The 14317-nt window shown below is 40.5% G+C and overlaps 1 protein-coding gene across 2 annotated transcripts in view; it reads left to right on the top strand.

Moving 5' to 3' along the window:
* PXK (PX domain containing serine/threonine kinase like) overlaps positions 1–14317 on the top strand; it is a 52038-nt gene that overhangs the window by 28951 nt on the left and 8770 nt on the right. For both annotated transcript variants that reach the window (XM_065408300.1, XM_065408301.1), the window contains 10 exons: positions 767–871; positions 1093–1194; positions 3292–3453; positions 4809–4926; positions 5432–5510; positions 7889–7937; positions 8938–9015; positions 10211–10297; positions 10966–11035; positions 12013–12075. In XM_065408300.1, coding sequence (XP_065264372.1) covers positions 767–871; positions 1093–1194; positions 3292–3453; positions 4809–4926; positions 5432–5510; positions 7889–7937; positions 8938–9015; positions 10211–10297; positions 10966–11035; positions 12013–12075 — 913 coding nt within the window. The remainder of the gene's footprint in view (positions 1–766; positions 872–1092; positions 1195–3291; positions 3454–4808; positions 4927–5431; positions 5511–7888; positions 7938–8937; positions 9016–10210; positions 10298–10965; positions 11036–12012; positions 12076–14317) is intronic.

Genomic DNA, 14317 nt, shown 5'->3' with positions numbered 1-14317 from the left:
CAAATATAAGAGATTACCTCAGCCACCTTGTCTTTCTAATCTCTTGGGACCGACACAGCTACAACAACATTTTATGCAGCATAGTCCCATTAAACTCCCCTTAAAGTTACTCACATGCATGAGTGTTTACAGGACTGGACCCTTAATCCTTTTTTATCAACAAGCTAGTGACTGCAGTGTAAGAGATCATGAGGAAGAGCGCAGGTAATGAGGTTTGCAACCTCCTAACTTCCCCTGATGCCCACCAAATTCCCCTGAACCCTGTGCTTGGTCACCTCCAGTTTAAGTACATCTGTTTTATCATGTGTGGGCAGAGGTGTGCACGGGGGGGGGGGGGCAAGCAGGGGCATGGGCACCCCCCCAATAATTGGAGGGGGCAAAGCAAGCTCCTCCAGCCCCAGGGCTGCGGCAGAGGCACAGAACATGCTGCTTCAAATGCAGTTAAATTTAAATTCCTGTGCACGTCCCTGTGTGTGAGTTACTAATTTAGGGCCTGATCCAGCTGTTACTGAAATTGGGAGTAAGATTCCTGTCTACTTCAGTGGAAGCTGAATGAAATCCTTGCTATGTTTGCCCTTGGTTAAGACTAAAGTAGTGGTCTGTTAAGCAGATGTGACTACAGACTCTGGCTTGTCATTTTGATAAATAATTCAAATGCATGATATTACTTCAGGATATCTGTTCTCTAGTAAATGAATCTAGCATGAATTTACTGTAATCCACATTAAGATGTATGAATCTTCTTAATAGCTTCTTCTTTTGGCAGCATCCCTACATTTACAAAGTCACTTTTGCCACAGCCAATGAATCCTCGGCACTGGTAATTAGACCATTCAATGAGAAGGGAACACTAAAGGACCTTATCTATAAGGTACTGTACAATGGCACTGATTTTTAGCAAAATGCTCTGCCATGTTTTTTTACTTTATGGTCTTTAGAGTGTGTATTAATAATAGTATAAAGTGCTTTTTATGTTTTACTGTTGAGTAAATCAAGAGTACTTAAATTTTCTTCTTTATAATTGCTTAGTACGAGCATGGCATTTTATGTTCATTAATAGCTGTGTACTTTTCTTTTTATTTTTTTTTAAAGGCCAAACCAAAAGACCCATTCCTGAAGAAGTACTGCAATCCCAAAAAAATTCAAGGTCTTGAACTTCAGCAAATAAAAACATTTGGGAGACAAATATTAGAGGTAACTCCTTTTACTGTCTAAAATGCATTTGTGACTAAAGGGATAATATCCTCATAATTAACGGCTTGAAAATCTCCTAATTAACAGCTGGGATTATTCTAATGGAAGGGAGTTAAAAATGTTGTATCCTTTTGCAGTTAGTTTATTTTGTACATTTGGCCACACTTTGTGTGTAGTCAGTTCAGTGTAGACCCCTATATAGTTAGCAGGGCAGGCTCCAGGCACCAGCGTAGGAAGCAGGGGCTTGGTGTGGCCAATTCAAAGGGGCGGCACGTCCGGGTCCTCGGCGGAAACTCGGCAGCGGGTCCCTCATTCCCTCTCTTCCTCTTTGAGCTGCCACCGAAGAGGAAGAGAGGGGGGACCCGCTGCCGAACTGCCGCAGAAGAAGTGGCACGATTGAGCTGCTGCTGAAGTGCCACCATTCTTTTTGCCGCTTGGGGTGGCAGAAAAGCTGGGGCCAGCCCTGATCGTTAGGCCTCCATCCTGCAATTGGATCCTTGTGTGCAGACCCTTATCCTTGCATGGAGCCCCCATTGTGATGTAACTGGCGCTCTGCACAGGCGCCAGGGTCTGCCCATGTGGATCCATTTGCTGTGCTGGGGACTAAGTTAACTACCTTTTTTTCTTGCCGGAAAGACCCGTAAATATAGACAGGAGTAGGGATACCATAAAAGCACTAATAAGGGTAACTTTTTTGAAAAAATCAGGCTCTAGTACTTAAAAGGGTGCTTCATCAGAAACTGGAATTTTTCCAAATCAGTAAATTTTAAAGAAAAAATTCAAGTCAGCAGCATCCTTTTAAATCTCTACTTGCTGCAGTTTACATCACTAAATGTATTCATCTTCCAAAAAAAGTTTTAAAACCATATTGTAGACGTTGGTTCAGTTTGACCCTTTTCTTATTTTTAAAAGACAGTAGATAAACCCCTTTTATCAGCCTCTTATTCTGCTCCAAGAACCTTTCAATATGTGTATTGGTGCTGTTTACATGAAAATCACTTCCAGGTTTATTGTGAGTGTTTGATCAGTGTCAACTTTCAAGACTTCTTGATTAAGATTATATTATATGTGCTGATAAGATTATAGTACATCTCCTCTTCTGATGTTTTCCTTAGTCGTCTATTTTATCCCTTTTTAGCACTTGGTGGTGAGAAATCATGAATCTTGGCACCAATAGGAGCCTTAGGGAATTAGTCTTAAGATTTCCTTCGTATACTTGTTTCATTGAACAAGCTACTTGTAACTCGACTAGATACACTCCCTTACACATGTGAGACTCAGGCAAACTTCCACCACATGAGTATCTGTGTGGTTATACAGGGTACTGCAGACGGGAGTTGGTCATGTTTTTCCTTCCATGGCCATTACCATTCATCAAATGTCTATTTGCAGGGGTGAGATTTTTAGAGAGAGAGTAGATACAGACCTTTCACTTCACATGTGACTAGTCCTTGCCCTGAGCCAGAGATCCTTTTATCCAAAAAAACTCTGTTCTTGATCCTTACTGTCCTGCCCCATCTATCCCACTGTTTCTGACATGATGCTGTGAAGCAGAGGCTTCTGGGAGTTTTCAGAAGCCGTTTTGGGAGCTCTGTGGAATTGTGGGAGAAAAGGTCAAACTCCCACAGTCTGCTGGGAAACTCCCATAAGTCCATGGGAGAAGAGCAATAAAGGTGTGCATCTCACAGGATAGTTCCTTTATGGGGAAGACAGGATGGTTCAGATTCCAGCTACTTAAAAGAAACCAAATGCAGCAGATTCTGATTGAAGTGGCTAGAGGAAACAGTTGTTAGAGAGGAATGTGAGAACATGAACCTTTAGCGCCTGATGGGTTGGGGAAACCACCAGGTGAGGTATAGGGAGGAGTGTGATCATACAGGTGGTGCCAGTCCCAATCTGTGAATGAAGAGCCGTAGAAGATGGCTTGACTCTGTGACCGTGTGGCTAGAAGGTGGGAGCTGAATGGGGAAAAATGAAAGATCCAGAGTCTGGGGAGCTGATCCATCCATTGTGCATTCTTTTAAGTACACTTCAAACATTATCTGACAATCGTCCAAACAGATGTCCTCGCAGTGACACTTTTCTCTGATCTTTCAGGTATTAAAATTCTTGCATGAAAAAGGATTTCCTTATGGGCATCTACATTCCTCCAACGTGATGTTGGACGGTGATACGTGCAGGTTGCTGGATCTAGAGAATTCCTTGCTGGGACTCCCATCCTTTTATCGATCATATTTTTCACAATTTCGGAAAATTAATGTAAGTCACTTAAAATATAAAGCAATAAATAGATATTTCCTACGTGAAAATCATCGTAGATGTGATAGTAAAACAATTTGTGCTTGACAATAAAATATTACAATAGTTTATCAACCCTGAAAAGTGACCTTAATGCTGTTGTAGAAAGTACGACTTCTGTAGGCATCTGCTCAAGTTAGAATATATCTCTGGAATGAAATAGAGAATGTTTTCTCTAAGATGAATGGACTAGAGGCATTATGTAGATGTCTGGCTCTTGAAAACTCATAAGTTGGGCGGGGGTTGGTGCAGGTTATTTCTCAGCTGTTGATTTGCACATCAACAGTAGACTCTGTCTACAGAGAAGCTAGACCTAACTTCCCCTCTGTTGGGAAATCTGCCCTGTTGTAGAACTTGCAAGCGTTTAACTGGTATGTTGCCTTGCCCTCAAGTACTCATTGTAATAAATTACATAAGGTATCACATGGGACAGCTGCTGACCTTGTTCAACAGTTGTACTGAGTTGCCAAAGAAACTTTCAAAAGTTCACGGTTATATTAACTGTCAGTGCCATCAAAACTTACTAAAGTCTTAGCCAATAAGTGCAGCCACAGATATGTCTGCTACTAACAACCTAAAAGCCAGTGAACATCCTCTATTAACACTTAGTGCATTTGGCTTAATTTAACATAGTGAACTAAGCTCTCTGGTATTTTGTACAAATAGTTCTTTCTTTGGATACTTTCCTTTTTATCTACTTATTGGCTAGTTGGAAATCAGTGGGGTGTGGTGGTGTGGGCATGTGTACTATTACTATTAATACATTTATATATAGTATATTAAATCTCGGTGTTTACTGTTTGAATAATAGAAAAATGAGCTAGCTCAAGATTTCCTTTCAGTATTATGGTTTTCAAAAATCTATATTTTGTAGGAATAAGGGTTGTGTGAACAGAAAATAGTTAGGTCAATTATTAGGTTAATTAGCTGAATTGTCACCTGCAACTGAAAATGCCAAATAGATCACTTGTGAAGGGGTTATTTTATTAGAGGAGCCGTTTGGGCTAGGTGCAGTTTGTGTACATAGTAAAACTGTTCTTCCCCTCCAAATTTAGCATCTAAATAGAAAAGATAGGCAAAGCATGAGAGGATTGGGATTATGTTTATCAATGGGGAACTGAGGCATAGAGAGACTAAGGGACTTGCCCCAGGTCACACAGTTTGGTGGCAAAACTAGGAATTGAACCTGTATCTCCTGAATCCCAGTCTTGTGCCCTAACCACAAGCCCATCCTTCTTTAATGGAACATTGTAAATCTTGAAACTGAAATGTGCAAAATTGCTTGATTCTAGCAAGCTGGGCTTTTGTCTTCCTAGACTTTAGAAGGTGTTGATGTACATTGCTTTGGTCACTTACTGTATGAAATGACGTATGGGAGACCTCCAGATTCAATCCCAGTGGACGGCTTCCCTCCTGCTCCATCGGCGTCAGTCGGTCAGTATACTATTGGGGAGGTATTAGTCTCTGTTTAAAGTAACTTCAATTGTCTGCCTTTCTTTTAATCCAGCTATAAAGGACATATTCGACTACACTAGAAACCTACTTAATATGTCTTGTAGCTTTAGAAGGAGAGTTCAGAGGCTGGATAATTTATTTACTAAATTAACTACAATAGAAAATGCACCATACCTGTACGTTTCTGTATTGAGATGCCTTTTCCCTGAAGAAATATATATGGCACATAGATACACTGAGTTGCTTTATTATTCTTTCTTTACTACACAGTTTCTGATCATCTGGTAAAAGTAATATCTACTGCTCCTGAACTGTTTTAGTTGAAAGGTTAGTTAGGGAGTGTTACACAACAGTGCCTAATCTTTTATCCCAAACCAAGGAAAGCAATGTTAGCAAATGTGTTCCTGCAGTATAAAAATCTGCCCATTCTTTCTCTTCCTTCCTTCCTTCCTTCCTTCCTTCCTTCCTTCCTTCCTTTTTAAAGTGGCTGTTTTGGAATCCCTACTCTCCTGTGAAGCCCTAAAGAATGGTATGCCAGCTGTCTCCAAGATCTTACAGATGTCGTAAGTTCTCGTTGCCTTGTTTTTTGTAGACTTTAGTATTGTTAATTATATTAATATGAGCAAAGCTTTCTCTGTGCTCTCATCATTCATAATAAAGGGTTTTTTTTGGGGGGGGAGGAATAACCTCTCCTAAATGAGAGCATTAATGGTCTAACTTTATTTGATGTACGTCACTTGTAAAATATGGATGATGTTCCTTAAACTATTCTGACCCTTGCTACATTGTAGCATATAATACATTCACCCACACAGGTGGTGTTTGCATTTTAATGAAGGACTTCTGATTTTTCAACTTTAATTAATAAACATCCATAAAACACTCCTTATTTCTTTAAAAAAAGAAAAAATTGGCATTTATCAAAAAACCCCACTGGAAATGGTTTCTTGTATCTAAGGGCTTGTCTATATAGAGCAGTAATGTGGAGTACTGGGGCGAGATTTCTAAAGTGCACTAATGTGCTGCATGTTAATTGGTCCATGTAGATCCTACTGATGTACACTAAAAGTTCCCTAGTGCACTTTAGCATAGTGCTGTTTAAAATGGTTCTACATTAAAGTATGCCAGGGAACATGACAAGAGATTATTCATTACAGTATTTATTTCTGTAATGAGTAAATATATAATATTACATTGTATACCCTATAATAAGTATGTATATAAAGAGAGCCCTGAAAACCTCTGATTTTGGATCTCTACATAAAATTCAAATTGCTAAAAATAAATCCCCAAAAAAGGGAAGTAAATATAAAGATGAAAAATATAAGCCCGATGTACAGAGCATGTTGCTGTAATTATTTAAATGGGCCCAGCCATCCATTACGAACACATGCAAAAGTACATGGAGGGATGATAAGAAAACATCTAAGATGCAGAAGTGATCCTTAATAGATTTGATTGGCAGTGAGCCTGCAATGTGATTAACAAAGTAGATTTTATTGCTTTGTTCAATGTTTGTGCTCAAAATAGGGAGTGGGCAGAAGTGTAATATTCTGTCCTTTAGAATTGTGGCCTAGTCCCCCGGTGTGTAGCTTGCCACACATTTTGGGGCGTGTTGTAGAGTTCTATATTCTCTGGTAGGAAAGGGTCAGTGCAGTCTTGTCTTTTGTCTTTCTTCTTTTTTTTTTTTATTTGAGGGGGAGAGGAAATAAACAGAAATCTGACAACAGGGAAATGGTATTGGTGTAAGAATTTATAAAGGTCATGAGTTAAAGAAGATAATCCATGTCCAGTCTAACCTGATGTGTACATGCAGCATGATTTGGAATGTGTAGGTTCTGGGTTCATATACATGCCAATACAATAAAAATAAACCTTTCTCTCCTTGAATAAAATACTATTCTGTAGAAAGAGTTTGTTTAATTTTGGCAAGGGCACATAATTAAAAAGCAGGGGGTCGGGGGGGGGAAAGAAATCAACAAGTAGGTTTTAGAGGGACTCTGACAACTTTATCACACCTTTCTCTGAATTTTCTACCTACTATTGTTCCTGAGTGTCTGGATCTGGGATGTTGGAGAAGTTCATCACTTTTGTGTAAACATGTGGTGAGCTGCAATAGTGTCAAAATTCGAAACTATTGGTCACAGGGGATTTAACTCTGACATTTCACTGGACAACCTTCTACTGTGTTTTCAAAAAGAAATAGAAAGTAGCTGGAAATAGTCTGAAAATAGAAATATTATAACAACATTGCCCTCTAGTGTACTTCCCCTGTGCTCTGAAAAGAGGATTAATCATTTGTATTGTTGCTGCTGTCTAGTGGGATTGAATGAAATGTTTTTTCCTTGTTCAATTACTTTAACTGGAGTGTTAAAATCCAGGTAAACGGAAATGTGAAGCTTTACTCAGATGTCTTCCATGCTCTTTATTGTTTTGAATATATGACTGTGCAAAGAGAGAGCTTCTTGTCAAAGAGGAGTGATCTTTTAGATGCAATGTACCCAAAAAACCACCTGATCCCTGTAGTCGTTGTGGCATTTTAAGCAAAGGGAGAGTTGGCTTTGGGAGAGTCTAGTCTGCCTAACTAAAATTACCTTGTTTCAGCTGTCAAAGTGTTTCTCTTGGTCTCCTCCTAAAGCTGTTAGCTAGTCTTGCATGTTCCACATCAGAGGTGGCTACGTGTCAGGGAGGATTGCTATTTGTACATTATGACCCTCTGGATGAAAAGCACCATATACATGCCAGTGCAAAGACCTGAAGAAGAGCTCTGTGTGAGCGCGAAAGCTTGTCTCTCTCACCAGCAGAAGTTGGTCCAATCCACTTTGTCTTAGTGCAAAGAATAAGCAGCAGTGGAGGGGATGGTGCTAATGCTGCATTCTCTTCTTGATCCTGTCTGTCTCTTGGAAATAACACACCAGCTTGAACTTTTCTTTCCTTTCAGATTATTCAGTGATATTCTACTAACGAATTCTGAGAAACCACAGTTTAAGGTAAAAGTGAACGACTCTGGCGTATCATGTATTGCTGCTGACTATGTGGTTATGTGGCTGGCTTTGGGCCTTGGTGCTATCCATCTGAAATGGGGGGTTGCGTGAATGAGATGGACGCTTGGCTATGTTCAGGGCTGCCAAGGCACCAGTGCTGCTGTTTCTTTCAGCAGCACTTAGCAAGGGAGCTTGTTCATTGGATTCCTTCATTGAAATGTCCCTGGGACACTTGTATTTCTTACTCATTAGATTTTCTTAAGGATGATGGTAGCTGCTGTTCCTTACTGTGAACACGGACACAAACGTAAAGCAAACTCAGGGTTTAGGGATAGTGGGGGAGGCTACTCAGCACCAAATTCTGCAGATGCCTCAAACTTCCCTCAGAAAAGAAGTTACTTGTACATAGTGGACAAGAGAAGTAAACAGCAAGATTTTCTTTGGTGGTTTTTTGTTATAAGATGAACAAATGTGAACTTCATAAAGTTCTGTAGGAGATTCAGGATAAACAATCTCTTCAAAGCATGAGTAACCGAATATAGATCCGGCGCCGTGCCTGTTTACCAACTACTTGCCATGTGCGTTCCAACAGCAGTGGTGAGAACAGACTCCTGAAGGATTGCATGGGAGCGTGATCTCCTTGCCACTGATTGGAACCTTCCCATAAGAAATCAACAGAACCACTCTAAACCATCAGCTAGTCCACAGTCCCATCTGAAGCACCTTGTATCTGAACCGCTGCTAGGTTAACATTGGCCTAACTCCTCCATCATACACCATGCTCTTTTCCTGTTGTTGAGGCTTGCAGTCAGGTTTGGAGGGAGCAGTGCTTGCAGAAATCCCATGTGGTCTAGGTGGATACACAGTTATCTTCATTAAACAATCAGTGTTAGAACCTGGGGCCTTATCATAGATCCAAAAATTCCTCAGATTAAAAGTGGATGTTTGGCAGTGTTAATTCTGCTTGGCACATCTCATACCATGATTATTTTCTTTCCTTTACCAGATTCCCACAAAGTTAAAAGAGGCATTGAAAACTGCCAAGGAATGCATAGAAAAGAGACTCACTGAAGAACAGAAATTGGTAATTTCTGCATTTCTCTATGGTTTTCCCACAGACATTCTTTCCCCTGATCTTTTAAACCAAAGATTTTTATGACAAATGGTGAAATGTTAGATTTTCATCAATAGGTTTAATAAATCTTACTGAGGTGAAGTATTCCTGCGAGACTATTGCAGTAGATGTAAGAAACATTTTAGAACAGATTCTTTTTCAATTGAATTATATTTGGGTGTCTTAAAGGTATGCTGCACCATGTAAGATAGAACATGAGAGTATTAAAATAGAAAACACAAGCTTGTTTGTTTTCTAGTTAACTTTATCATATTTAAAAACTACATGAGCTAAAATGGCTAATTGACCGCATGAAGCCAAACTTCCTGGCTTCTGACACTTTTGCATGATGGAGACACACACATGATTTTTGTGCACTGTATTGGCTTTTGCACATGCAGATAAATACATGGACAAACTGGAGGACAGTTTGGAAATCTGGCCATATATTGTTTTCTTATTAGCTTACATTTAAAAATAAAAGTGCAGTTGGCACCCTTAATGGACTGTATTCTGTTGGATACTTGAATATTAATTGAGTAGTCTTCAAAGGGCTGTTGAAATGTATAGGGAAGCTTGAGTCAAAGTCCAGATCTAAAGTTTCCTGAAGTTTGGGGTGTCTGTTATAGGGAAGGAAACCAGATTTAAAGCTTAGGATCAGATCCAAGCTTTCCCAAATTTTGGGAGTGTTTTTGTCTTAGGTTTTGTTTCAGGCTCACCTCTAGCTGAGGAAGAGATCAGTATGAGATGTATGATCTAAGAATGCTTTTTAGAGGAAGACTATCCAGTCCATGTGGTGGACAATAATATCGTTGGAACACATTTGTTTTTGCAGCACATTTGACGCCCCGCCGCTCCCTAGTAAAGGAGCCATGGCCTGATTGTGCAGCTGTTGTATGCATGGATCTGCCATTGTCTTTAGTGGAATTTCCACAGTGAGTGGCTCCCAAAACGTTTCCTACAAATTTATAAATCTAACTTTATTTTAACTTTGGTCTTCAGGCCCCAAACCAGTAGCAAAGATCTAAATATTTAAAAAAAAATTCAAAGCCACTTGAGTATTTTCTCCAAGTGTTTCTCCTTTTCTGAGGTTGCCAGCTGAAAGTTTTTTGTACATTTCATGTGGGCTGTTTTGGTCTCTCTGTCTCTCTCTCATATTCTAAAGATTCACCAGCATAGAAGACTGACAAGAGCTCAGTCTCACCATGGTTCTGAGGAAGAGAAAAAGAAAAGAAAAATCTTGGCACGAAAGGTAAATGGGATTGTTTAACATGAGTTTCTGGCATGCAGAGAAGTATGTACATTCCAAGTGTAGTATGTGCTGAAGAAATGAGAGAATAATGTGGATATGCTCCCACCCCCATGACCTACAGGAACTCTTCGGAGAGAGAGAGCAAGAACATCTGTTCTGATTGTTTTCACGTATGCGGACAGGTAATGCGCTGTGCAGCAATGTTTAAATGCTGACAGCAGTTGATTTGCAGTAACTTTAAATGAGCTAAAAGAAAAACTGATGAGTGGCTATCTGAGTGCCTAAAGTACATAGAACAGCCTGTCCCTTAGCTTCCCATCTCCCCCGGCAGAATGTGCAATCTCCTGCATCTGCAGCACATTTCCTGCATCTCTGGTTCTGGCCCTTGTTGTGGTTGGCAGTAGGGCCATATCACTGCCCAAAGTGGGCAGCTGGGGGATATTCCCCAGCAATGGGCAATTCTCTAGCTGGTGTAGAGGTGGCCCATAGGGCTGCGACAGCAGGAGTACGCTTGAGGGAAGAGTGTGGTTTGAGCACTGGTGATCCCCGCATGCTATAATAACCCTTTGGGGGCTGATGCAAATCCTCATGTGTCAAAGGCATCTTGGTAAGAGCCCGCAGTGAAATGCTGTTTATTCCTGTCTCTTCTCTCTCCTTGATTCTTAAAGAAGTCAAAGCTCACTGCCTTCGAAAGTGGGGAAGAACACTTGGCAAAATACAGCAACTCAAACAATTCAGGTAACTAACAGAGCCCTTTCAACAGGTTTACAGTTCTCTCTTTTGGATTTAAAAAAAAAAAAAATCAAATTGCATGCTGGTTAGAAAACCTAAAATCACTTTGAATTGTCTATTGTATACTAACCAGACTATTACAAGCTGATCCTAGTATTGGTTATTTCATCATGGTCAAATTGTGGGTTTAAAAACATTCACTGGTAGTTTATAGTTTTATTAATAGGTGAAAACCTCTTAACTTAGTTCTCTGAGCGTTGGATGGAAGGTGTGGTGTTGCTTACAATAGCATTGGTCAGTCAATCCATTGGATACTTCATCCTTCACATGGAAACACTGTTGCAATTTGTATTTCTTGATAAGTAGTTATTAAAATGAATCCATGAGCTACGGGGGGTGGGGGGGTTACTGCATCTGTGTCCAGTCCTGAAGATGGCTGTGTGTGTGGTAAGCCATCACCTTGCTGATCTGTCGAGTAGTGCAGCCAGTTTCTGTTCACTAAAATGACTGGCAAGGGGAAGAAGTGCCCATCTTAAAGGGTGTAACTCTTCCAGAAAGCAATTTGTTGTGAAATACAGTCTGCTGTCAAAGTACCTGGTGACGCTATAGCAACGGACTAGAAAGCTCTCTCCTAGGAAGAGAGATGGGATCCGAGTCTGCAGGCAGTGGGTGGCATGCACCTAAAGGAGGGCAAAATTTAGTCTCCGACTAAATGCTGTTGGATTTCAAAGCAGCCTACCTGCTGTTGACAAGAAGTGTTCCCCATTGGAGAATTCAGAGAGTGCGGAGATGTTTGTCACCCACACTGCGGCGGCCCGTCCGTTCAGATCGGTTCGGATTCTGAACCCATTCCAGTCCGTGGGAATTATGCCATTGACGTCAGTGGAAGCAGTCAGTAAAATCAGACTGTTTCGGCAGGCCCATGTTACTGTAATGAATCCTGAAATCACAACTGTAGTTACTGTGGTTTTTATTTTGTTTAGCTGGCTCTGGGGCAAGTTCCCCTCTGACATCTCCATCGTCCCCCACTCCACCCTCTACAGCAGGTAAGTGAAAGAGACACTGCAGTGTTGGTCTGTCTTCTGTTGAGTTTTTCTAGGGCAAGAGATGATCTATCATATCCTTAAGGGTGATAGAGTTTTAGGGGACAAGGACTGGCCATAAAAATGTACAGATGACATTTTATTACCATCAAAAGTTCAGACAGTTGCATTCTTCTGAGCATCCTAGATAGCCTTGTAACATACAAAGCCTTCTTGTTTAACAAATGTCCCTGTAATACTCCTGTAGATAATCTGTCCACACAATACAAATGCTTGTCTAAATCTGCACTACCCTAACCCTACCGTCATTGGTACTTTCCAGACATCCTCTGGACCTTGCATTATTTTGCAAACATGCTTTGCTTTTTGGTGATCCAGATTGCTGGCTCTGGAATGCTCTGTTTTGTGATTCAGCAATTTTGTATCATCTTTGTACCCCCTGAGTGTTAGATGCAGATCTGAGTATTAACCCACAATACAGCATTTGAAATGTAAGTGTAAGGCTCACTGAGGAGCAGCATTATTAGAGGGTGCGAATACTATCCGTTTTCAGAAAGAAACATTGATACCAACTACCTATGCAGTAGTGACTAGCTCACCTGATTTCTGGTCCAAGGAACCTGCTGCATTGAACGGCGTCCGCTCTTACATATAGGCTACATTAGTTGGTTAGGGAAATGACCGTGTGTGTTGGGGTGGTTGGTTGGTTGGTCTAATTGACCTTCTAAAAGACACCGTAGTCCACAAACTTCAGCAAAGAGTTTTTTCTGTGTCAAGTTCAGAATATGAGAATTATGAACTATGTCCTCTCTAAGAAGGATTCAGTCTTCCAGTTCCACTGGATTTAGGATACTAGAATGCCACTATATGCTCTGTATTCAAGTAAGTGTTGTTATCCTCCAGGTGTGACAACTTTTATTTTACATTTTGGTTGGGGGTTCCCCCCCCCAAGATTTGAATGTGTTTTTAAAAAAGAGGAATTTAAATGAAAATGCAAGAAACCGTTCTACCTTTCCCAAACGGATAGATGCTTAGAAAATAGTTCTTTGTTTTGTGAAATGAAGTTAGGTTTTTTTTTACTTAGATTCATGTCTTGACATTGATGTGGATTTAAACTGAAATATGCTCTGTCAGTTTCAGCATGTGTTGGGCTTCTGTGTCATCTCTATTATGAACACCCTATCATATGTCACTCGTCCTTCTGACATTGTGTTCTTGGCTGCTTGATCTAGTCCATAACATATTTGATTCTATGCAAATTGTCCCTGCATGTGCGCTAATCAAAAAGTGCTGTGGCATGCAAATTAGTACTGCCACCATTTAAGAATGTATTTTTTTTGTAAACTGAATACATACAGGATGGTATAAAAAGACCATCTTATTTTGCATTAATTAATGGTTAAATTCACTTCAAATATTAGCTATAAAAGGAAGTTATGGGGGCTTGGGTCTCTGATTTTCACCAGGAATATGCCTTTTCCACTTCTGTGTGCAATCAAACCATTAAATGACCTTATGGGGAAAAAAACCTGACACAACTGAAGAACGTTGTTTAGAAAGAAGATACAGGCTACAGAAGCAGCATTCTGTATTCCCCATTCCCTGATTTTGACTAAGGACGAAAGTTTCATGGGGGCACTAATTGGTGAGGTGACTGGCAGAGGTGTCAAGCTTTTCTCCTCTAGATTTCTGGTCTGGATCCTGTTCATGTCAGTGCAGTTGATTAACTTTGTGGAGGAAAAAAATGATCTGGTTGAGCACTGGGTTAAGAGTCTAAATAGCGAACTGTATTTAGACATCTTCATATATTGTAGCTGGAGTGCTGTCCTGAACCCTCTGGGGGTAGAACTGGGTAAGTGACATTCAGTGCTGTGCTTGGGGAATTAGCCACATCATGGCTCTAAATTAGAGGAAGTAAGGGTAGATTGCCTTCTGTGGTGCCGTCCCATTAGCAATTGGAACATGTAGCACTTAGCAGCTAGTGGAATGGAAACCTAATGGCCTAATCTAAGTGGAGTGAAGGCCCTTACAGTGGTGCCTAATGTGCAGCCTCTCAACTAGCGGGATTTGAATAACTTTTAATGTATTGCTTACTGAGGGGCCTGATCATGCAAAGAGCCATGTGCCTTCATCTCCCTTCTCTTCATTCAGGGTTAAGGCAAATCAGTCCTCAAATATGGAAGGTCAGGCTGGTCCCTGTTTCCTAGTTTTAATATTGCCACTGCTAAAGCTGCTAGCAAACAAT

Source organism: Emys orbicularis, chromosome 7, assembly GCF_028017835.1.
Source record: "Emys orbicularis isolate rEmyOrb1 chromosome 7, rEmyOrb1.hap1, whole genome shotgun sequence".
In the NCBI taxonomy this organism is placed as follows: domain Eukaryota; kingdom Metazoa; phylum Chordata; order Testudines; family Emydidae; genus Emys; species Emys orbicularis.
The sequence above is the reverse complement of the archived record's forward strand: the minus strand, read 5'-3'. Positions and strand labels throughout refer to the sequence as shown.